The sequence below is a fragment of the Sturnira hondurensis genome, unplaced genomic scaffold (assembly GCF_014824575.4).
Source record: "Sturnira hondurensis isolate 20B ecotype Veracruz unplaced genomic scaffold, ASM1482457v3 Scaffold0003801, whole genome shotgun sequence".
Classification (NCBI taxonomy): Eukaryota; Metazoa; Chordata; class Mammalia; order Chiroptera; family Phyllostomidae; genus Sturnira; species Sturnira hondurensis.
In genome coordinates, this window is record NW_028076432.1 from 7,199,806 (window position 1) to 7,209,305 (window position 9,500).

Here is a 9,500-nt window from a genome sequence, read left to right on the forward strand (position 1 = left end):
GGGTTTGGAGGGTGCGGGTGAGGGAGTGACCCAGGAAAGGAAAGTCAGAGAGCATCTCGGGGACATGAAAAGTGTCACTCCTTCTCCGGTTTCAGGTCCCCAAGCAAGCTGCCAGCTCAGAAGCAGTCTCAGAGATCAGGAAACAGGTCCCCATAGAGGAAAAAGGATAGGAATCTACCAAGTCGTTCAACCAGATGGTTCTGGCCAGTTCCACCCTACTGCATGTCCCCCGGTCCTGTGATGGAGGGCCCTTCATGAAGGAGAAAGGAACTTGCCAGAGAGGAGGCTGGATAGATGTGCCCTTGGGCTCTGCTGAATAAAATCTCTGGAAGCCAGGGCCCTGTGCAGGAAGCTACAAGCATATCTACTTACTCTAGACTTCAGAGAAAAAAAAGCACAAACCTTTTTCCTAGCAAGATACTGTCCGCAAGTGTACCTGTGCTAGTCACACGGAACACCCCAAGCTTGGAATTGCCTGCCCCAAAGCCGCATTCAATGTGGGAGCTCACATCCTTACAGCCAATCTTCATAGTCTTCCTACAAGATTCCCACAAGACCATCGTGAGACAGAGCTGATGCCTTCCGTCAGGACCCCTGTCATTGATTGCAGGGAATTCTGGGAAGGAATCAGAGCTGCATTAAAGATGGTATAAGACCAGGAAGAGGTTTAAGGGATGGAGACAGTGAAAGAGATGGCAACTCAGAGACATCCGCACCTTTTCAAAAACGAACAGCAAAGTTCTGCAGGCCCAGGGGCATTCCAGTCCAGGTCAGGGAGAACGGAGCTCCTGGTCCGTGACATCTGCTACAGAGCCCAACGCAGCGCCCTACGCATAGTTGGCACTTAAGCAACATGTGGATAATTGACTTTTTAAAAAAAAAAAAAAAAAAACCAAGCTAAGAGGTGATGGAGTCACTTGAGGGTAATTGGTAACTGACTCAGCCACAAGCTCCTTTCCTGAAACCATAAACACTCTCCATTGTCTGGAATGTGGAGGAAAAGGCCTATAACCCTGTGGCATTGCTAAGGCTATGAATGGGCCTGCACCCACAGTCACTTCTGACCAAATACACTTTCCCCTGAGAAGGTAAGAGATTTGTAGGAGAGACATGTTAAAACCCAAAATATTGTCAGGGCCCCAGCTCCAGAACTTAGTTCGCTCAAGTATTTGTGTTGTTAGTATTATTATTTCATGCTCACAAATACTGAGGACCTACTCTGTGCCTGGCCCTCTGCTAGGTGCTGCTTTGGTCACCTAAAATTGTATTACAAACCCTGGTGCCCGGCGGCACGGTCTTTCCCTTGCCTGGACCACAGGCTCTGCACAACTCCCAAGACACTAGAGCAGAGCGTGAGTAAGGGCAGACTCTGCCCCCGGGTGCATGCTCCAGAGCCCTGGCCAGCTCTGGGAACTGTCTGCAAGCAGCACGGGAGTTCACACTGGACATTTCATAGGCAATGTCATCTCGCATGGAGTTCAGCGGGTCCTTCTGAGGATCCTTTCTCATGCTCCTGAAGCCCTGACCCCGGAGGCCAGCCAAGGTACTCAGGCTCGGCTTCAGTGGCACACACAGCAGGGGCCCCGTGTGCCCACTCAGGGACTGTCCCCAAAGCTCCAAGACTTCTCCTTCCAGAACCTGCCATGGACCTTACATGCATCTGCGTCTCAGACAGCTCAAGAACCACACAAAAGCAGAAGGAAGGAAAGTGTCAAACCACGGGCATCAAGCTGGAACAAGCAAAAAGTCACACGTTTTGGAATTTTGAGTCCCTGGAGATGTTTTCTCACTAAAAAAATGTGACAAAAGAGCTTTCTTACCTGTTTTTAAAAGGGGGTTGGGGCATGGATAAATAAATAAGCGAGTCACTGCAAAGTAGTTGCTAAAGCAAAGACAGGTAAGAGTTACAAGGAGAGCAACCTGTGAACGGTGTCCACAATTTGTCCCAGAGATCTGCAGATTAGAAGGCCTAAGGTAGGTCAAGGAAAGGCCAGTTACAATTTTAAAAGAACTGCAACTTTTGAGAGGCTGCTAGGGGGTACCCCCTTGTAAAGAACATAAAGCATAAATTTTAAAAGCTCTGGATACCTCTGCAAAAGGCAATTAAGACCTGTGCTGTTAGAGTTTGCAGTTCATTTCATATGGTCTACACTTTATTCCCTACAAACCAATCAGCTCCTGGCTGGCATTCTGGAGATTCATTAAGCACCATATAAATACTCCAGGCCACACTGCCTCCAATGAAATCTTATAAGGAGGCCTTGCCAATTACCGGGAAACAATTATGCACCAAGTAGTTGGATTAGCTGTCCTTGGTTCCCTCCACAAAACTGAAAAAGTCTCCATTGTGGTAAGTAGACCAGACTCTTCTGATAACATTCTTATGCTAAAAGGAAAAAAAAAAGGCACTATCATTCTGAGAATGCAAGTTGACCACAGTTTGAAAGTCAGTTGGGTATACTATTATGTCATGGTCCAAGAATGTGCTTTTAATTGTAATTGACACACACAAATTACACAGTTAATCTGTGTGAATGCAAAGTTGCCAAGAAACTTAACATTTCAGCTCTTCCAGACTGGCGTCTGCATAGATGCAATCACATGAAGTAAAATATATTAAGTCCTCGTCGCTCAATGCAATAGGTCTCTGGGGTCGGTAAGGTAAGTCGACTTGGTAAATCTCATTTTCCTCTGAATTAAGTGATTGTCAGAAAGTGAATCACCCTTCCTTCCCCCCTCTCAGGCATGCTGCAGCGCAAAAATTCCTATAAAAATACCTATTTTGAGTTATTCATGTAAAATGAAAGAAACGGCAGCAGCCTCGAACAGACATGTTGAAATTTAAGAGGAAGACAGAGAAGAAAAATGCACTGGATACCTTATGTGTGTTTGTACAGTACTTTTGTTTGTTCAAACAATTCTGTTTTATGACAAAGGCACTGAAAGATTCTGACACCACCTCTTGGGAGAGCAATCCACAAGTTCTAAACAGCAGACAATGCACCACAGAAAATGTTTATGTTAGATCAGCCAACTATAAAACTCTTGTAACACGTCTCTGAACCCAGCATTTCCAGTGTTTATAGATTGCTTTGCTATCTGAAAGACCCAGTTAGTATTTTAAATTTTAAAGAGTTAAAAAAGAAGTTAATCGTTCTCCCTGCAAGTTTCCTCCTCACAGCTCAAATCCCACCCCTCGGGGGGGGGGGAAAGCAGCACCGCCCAGGACCTCCTGGAATCCAGGCAGGACCTCCATGCTCCAAGTTGCGACCTGCTAAAGTGATCAAACGTTATGATTTTTCACAGCTTTGAAAGCCTCTAACTGGCTTTTCCATTTTGGATTATCCCAAAGTCTGCAGCAAAATCATGAGTTTTATGATGTCGAGGGGGAGAGGGAGAGAGCGATGGGGTTATGGGGGGTCGCTTCAGGGCGGCTAGTTTATCCAAACTGGGATTCACTGCATGAAACTTTTAGTAGCATTTGCACAGAAATGCTGGCGTCTTCCTTCAAAATCTGGGACGCGTGGAGGCTGGCTAGCTTTATACCACAGTTTCATTGCCTTTGCCGGGTTTTACCCAGCCATTCCCTCTTTTTTCTCTCTTTACCTTCCCAGAATTCACCAATCTGTTGGAACACTTCTGCCAAGTGTGAAGAGTCTTGGCGGACCAAATCCACATGCCTGAAGTGATGCCCACCAGCAAGGACATAAAAATTTTCAACATTTCTACCGCCATATTGGAGTCATCTGCCGAATACCGGAAAAGCGCCCAGTTGGAGATTTCATAGAAATAACAGGCAATCACACAGGTTGCAGGAACCGTGTAGAGGACTGAGAAGACCCCAATCTTGACCATCAGCCTTTCCAACTTGTCTGTCTTTGTCCCATCCTTTTGAAGATTTGACCGAATTTTGAACAAGGCCACTAAACCTGCAGCAATGAACAAAGTTCCGATCACCAAGTAAGTGAAGAGGGGAGCCACCACAAAGCCCGTGAGAGCATCCAGGTTTTGGTTCCCAACATAGCACAGGCCAGTGAGCTCATCTGCATCCACCAGTCTCATGATCAAGATGACAATAGTTTTCACTGCAGGGATGGCCCAGGCTGCAATGTGGAAATAAGAGCTGTGCATTTCAATGGCTTCATGACCCCATTTGAGTCCGGCTGCCAAAAACCAAGTGAGTGTCAGAATAACCCACCAGATGGAACTGGCCATTCCAAAAAAGTACATCAGCAAGAAAATGATTGCACATCCTGTGTTCTTAAGTCCTTCTTGGATGAGAACAGGTTCTGCTGCCTCTTCAAAATCGCAGGATATCCTTTCCCGGCCTACAGTCAGCCTGACAATATAAGCAATGCTATAAATATTATAGCACATACTGAGAAATATGATGGGGCGCTCAGGGTAGGAAAACCGGGAAGAATCGATCAGGAAGGTGAGCACGGTGAATGCGGTGGAGATGAAGCATAGGCTGGCCCACACGGCCATCCAGATGTCGGTGAACTCCTTGGCCGAGCGGCTGTACAAGCCAGCATCATAGCCACATTTGAGGACGCAGTTCAGGCTCCTTTTCACCCAGATGTACTGATCAGCATTGGTTCCCACGGAATGGCACTCTTCCCCAGGCTGGTTGGGGGTTTTGTGAGGTAACGGCACCTCCTCATCACCCGGCCCTTCCATGCACATGTGGTTGTGGTCATTCTGAGGCGGGAATTTGCTGCAGTTCAGGCTCTCCGGCCAGGCAAATCCAAATTCCTTCAGGACAGGTTCACAGCGTCTCTTGACTGAAAGACACATGCCACCGCATGGGCCGATGGGGATGTTGATCTTCTCGGTGCACATTGGCACATACACAGAACAAAGGAAGAACTGGGAAAGTAATGACATGAACAAAGAAAACAGTGACTTGGAAGTATGACCAAATGCCTGCACAAAGCTGAGTTGCGAATGCTTCCAGGCAAAGTTCATAACTACTTTTAAAACCTGCCTATAGGGAGTCTGACCATTTACACCGACCTCAGACAAGGGTACCTAATAACCTATCACTTGCACGCTTTCTTCTGTTGGGTCTAGTCACCCCTTCCCGGAGAACATAAATAAACAAACGTATAAAACGGACCCAAAGAATTATATAATCCCTTTTTGTACAACACTTAAAAAATAAACCTAAAAGACTGACTTTGAGTCTCCTTTCCCCTTTCAGCTGTTTGAAAGAGGTGAACAGACATTAAAGGACTCATTTTGGTGATAGACAATTTATTTTCATTCCAATTTCTTTATCACCATAAAAAATAAAGGTAGAAAAGGTAGAGCTAGCTTTTCTCCTGTGAAAATTGTCTCTTTCCTCTACTTTATCCTGTAAAATTATTTTTTAATCAGTCTCATATTGAAACAGAAACTGTCCTGCCCTGGCTGGTGTAGCTCAGTGGATTGAGCATGGGCCTTCGAACCAAACAACCGTGGTTCGATTCCCAGTCAGGGCACATGCCTGGGTTGCAGGCCAGTTCCCAGCAGGGGATGCATGAGAGGCAACCATACATTGATATTTCTCTCCCTCTCTCCTTCCCTTCCCCTCTAAAAGATAAATAAATAAAATCTTTAAAAAAAAAGAAAGAAACTGTCCTAATTACGATACAGTTAGACCCAACAACGGGATGCTGGTTGAGGTCTTCAGTCACCTGGGGTTTGTTTGGCCAGGTTTCCACACTGAATAAAAATGAAACACAATAGGAAAATATAAATGTTAAGTCCCTGACACTGCAATACCAGCAGGGGAGAGTGCAGTTGCTGTCCTCAATTCCTCCAGCATTGATAAACAGTCTGCTTGGCTCCTTACAGATGTTGTCTATGAAGTCTAGAGTTACAAGTAACTATTTTCCAGCATGTAAAGGGATCCAGTCCTGTCCTTCAAAACAGCTTGGCTGCTTCCCCAGGATACATGTAATTAAAAATATATATCCCTGCAAAAGCTGTTTCTCCAACAAAATTGCCACTGATGTCAGGATGTGTGCTGTTTCCAAACCGAGAGCTAGAGGATCATTTTTTAAGCTTTTATAACCTAGTTCTGAAGTTCTGAAACTTCCAAAGGGACATTTCACCAGCAACGGGTCTAATCCCAACCATCTTTCTGAAACCACAATCCAACTTTTAAAATGACCTATATAAAAACATGCACCTAGTAAATAAGCTGTCTGCTTATTTCTTATCTCTCAGAAGTTACCACCAGGACTACAGATTTTCTAAAGCTTTTACCCTGGACAACTACCTCCTATTTTTCCCCCAATTTCTCTTCTAAATTTCCAAAAACCACTCATAGCCGCACCAAACAAAACAACCACTGTTAATACTTTTTAAAATTTTCTTTCAATTCTTTTTCTTTTCCAATGAAGTGGCTGTTGTTTTTCTAAGATTGAAATCAGCTTGTATATGCAAATTATTTCTTCACTTACTATTGTAGGATGGAAATTTTCTATACCATACATAAGCCTAAACACTTTCAATGACTGCAAAAACAATAATAACAACATCTTCTAATATACAAACTACCTTCTCGGAGCTTAACCATACCATCACTTTTTTTTTCCCCCCAAGCTGTGTTTTCTATGCCTCAAAGTACTAAACCTGCCCTCAGCCCTGAGGATAAGAACGAACTCAAGCCAATCCAACCATTCCTTCCTGCATGACCTCTAAAGTCAGGCGGGCGACACGACGAGGGGCCATTCCGCAGAAAACAGGGCAGTGGTGTTTCAATGAATAAGCCACCCAAAAACACGGGGTAAAAATCAGGTCGGTGAGCGAGAAGTTCCCAGCTCCTTATCTCTCCTTCCAAGTCTTAGCTGCAGCTGGCTGCCCCGCCAGGGACTCGCCCACTGAACAGCGGCGGCCAGAATCCTTGGCAGAGATAACCCTCAGCTCCACTGGGGTTAGGGGCTTGGCCAGACTCGGGTGGGTAGGGGAGAAAAACGGAAGGGCGGGGTGTAAGAGTGGGTTCTTTCGCAGGCCAGATGACTTACACAACGTTTTGGCTTCCAGTCCCTGAGAAGGGACAGAAAAGTGGGGGTGGGGATGAAAATCACTTTTTCAGGACAGTTATACCCTTCAGCCTAGGAAGCAGGCAGGAGGTCGACTTGGTAAGGGTTCCACGGAGTTAGTTTGGGGTGTCCCTGCCCAGAGGTCCCGCCAGGGGTTGGGGGTGGGGGCGCCCACCTGCAGCTGGCTGGAGCAGCCGTACTGGATGAGCGGCGTGAAAGTTGTCAGCTGCAGCTCCGCGTCCGTCTGCAGCTCATGCCCCACAAGGTTGGGCATCTTGGTCACGTTGTAGCCCAGGTTCTGGCACATGGAGATGCGGATGGGGTCGCAGCGACGCTCCTCCTCGTCCCCAAAGCCCCAAGCCGACCCTAAGAGCAGTAGCAATACCAGCAGGAGCCGCAGACTGACGCCCCCGGGCGCCCCCAGGACGCTCGGCCGTGCTCCCCACCAGGCCATGGCCAGAGCCGGGGGCAGCAGCGGCGGCGGCGGCGGGGGCAGCTCCAGCAGACACCCCCAGTTTGCACGGGGTTCGCCGGCTCCCCGCGCTGCTCCGAGCTCCGGGGCAGGGAGTGTGATAAGGCGCCAGGGGCGACGAGGGTGCAGCGGTCGGCTCTCCAGCAGCTGCGTGCAACTGTGTGGGATATTAGACTCCCCGGGCCGAGGCCGAGGGACACACTGCGAAGGTCATGGCTGCAGGCGGTGTGCCCCCAACCCAGAGCTGGCAGCGTCCGCACCGCGGTCTCCACGAAGCCCGCCAGCACACAGCGCCGCGACGCTCTCACAGCCCCAGCCCTCCCCGGCGCTAGAGGTTCGCTGGGCGGTAGCGGGGCGGGACGGATGGGGTGCCACTCCAATGGCTGGGCGCCGGGGGCAGTGAGGGGCGTGGCCGTCCTGCGGCTGGAGGGGGTCAGGCCCCGCCCGCCGCGGCCCTCCACCGCCCTCTCTCCCTCCCTCCCCGCCCGGAGCGCCCCGCCCTGCAGCCCTGCTCTCACTTTCCTCCCACCAGGTTCGCCGCACTCGGGGGCCAGGCGGGGACGGAGCCAGGCACTCCGGCCCGGCCAGCCTGCCCCCTCCTCTCCCAGGTGAAAAGTGCTCCCAGATGAGTCGGCTCCCTTTCCTTTCCTTCTTCCAGCTGTCACCTCGGCTCCCGGCCACCTTCCCGTGGGGCAGAGAAACGTATACAAAGCACAGGGGATCTGGATTTACGAAGACTGTGACTTTAAATCCCGGCCGTGTGACCTTGAGCAAATTGCTCAACCTCTAGGCGTCTTTTTCCTCATCCGTATGGAGACTTGGGAGGATTAGCGATAATACGTAAAACGCTTAGCTCGGTGCCTGGTACAGCCCGAGCTTGCCGCTATTTCCACTCCCAACTTGCTTGGTTTGGAGCCCGGCCCCCTCTCCCCGCCCCGCGCCCCCAGCACCCCCCCCCCACCCCTCCAGGCTCGGCCGACCTGCGCCCGGGAGCTGCCGGCCTCCAGCCGCGAGTGGGGGAGGCGCCCCGGAGCAGCCGGCCAGCCGGGGGTCTCGCGCTCCGATTTCCTCACCGTATGAAATGAAATTCCACAGGGGGATTCGAAAGGAAATGAGGCCGGGACGCTCCGTGCTTCTCAGCCCGCCGCCCTTCCTGTCTCGGGGACACGGTTTCTAAATAAGGTTGGGAGAGTGAGAGGGCGGGCGGGGAGAGGTTCGACCTGCGGGAGAGGAGCGGGGGGGCGGGGGGGGGGCGGTGAGAAGGCTCACAACCAGCGGGTCCCCCCTCCTCCAGCCTCCCAGGCATCCCTCCCTGCAGCCTGCAGCTCTTTCTAACGTATTCTGCTTCTGCCTAGTGTCCTGAAGATCTGGGGAATCCTGCGACCCGTGTTTGGATCCAACATAACCCCTCTCTCATTCCCGGCGCCCCCACCCCCTGGTCGGGGCTCTGAACTAATTCGCCCTGTCAGATTTCCTATGGGCCAGTGAAACCTCAGCAGGTGGATTCTTAAACCGTTTGCTTGTTGCTTTACTGTGGTTGAAGCACTTCGAGTCCCTGCCTCAAATTGGCCATCTGTGAGAAATGAGGAATTTCGTGTCCAAAACACACGGTTTTTCTACGAGTAAAATGAGATAATGCCTGTAAATCGTTTGGTTCAGTGTCTGGCACAGCGTCTAGTTAAGTGCCAAACACCTTGGTTATCGCTGTTGTGGGACAGCCTCCTGCTTCCCAGCTTGGTGCCAAAAGACACCTCTGGCATCCCAGGTCCAAGGGTCTGGGTGGAGGGCTTTCTACTCTCTCTGTGAGATCGTGTAGTTCAGTGCTTGCCACTGTTTTTTTGGTGACAGGGGGGCTGGTGACAGGGATCACTTTTCTGTGCGTCTTGGTATCTCTCCACTTCAGCTAAGTCTGGCATATGGCAAAGGCTGGATTCAAGTTGGGAGGATGTCTTACCGCTACTGTGGTGCTCACATTAAGTTTTGTATTTTTATTTTCT

The 9,500-nt window shown here is 49.8% G+C and overlaps 1 protein-coding gene across 2 annotated transcripts; it reads right to left on the reverse strand.

The window, feature by feature from the left end:
• Positions 1–883: 883 nt before the first annotated feature.
• Positions 884–8,675, reverse strand: FZD4 (frizzled class receptor 4). 2 transcript variants are annotated; one of them, XM_037042918.1, is made up of 3 exons: positions 8,577–8,675; positions 7,207–7,397; positions 884–4,869 (listed from the first exon to the last, which is right to left on the reverse strand). In XM_037042918.1, the coding sequence occupies exons 2-3, from the start codon at positions 7,336–7,338 to the stop codon at positions 3,541–3,543; spliced, it is 1,461 nt and encodes a 486-aa protein (XP_036898813.1). In that variant the 5' UTR covers positions 7,339–7,397; positions 8,577–8,675; the 3' UTR covers positions 884–3,540. The 2 variants fall into 2 exon arrangements, with proteins under 2 accessions (XP_036898813.1, XP_036898812.1); XM_037042917.1 differs by lacking the exon at positions 8,577–8,675 and having other exon boundaries at positions 7,207–7,711.
• Positions 8,676–9,500: the final 825 nt, after the last annotated feature.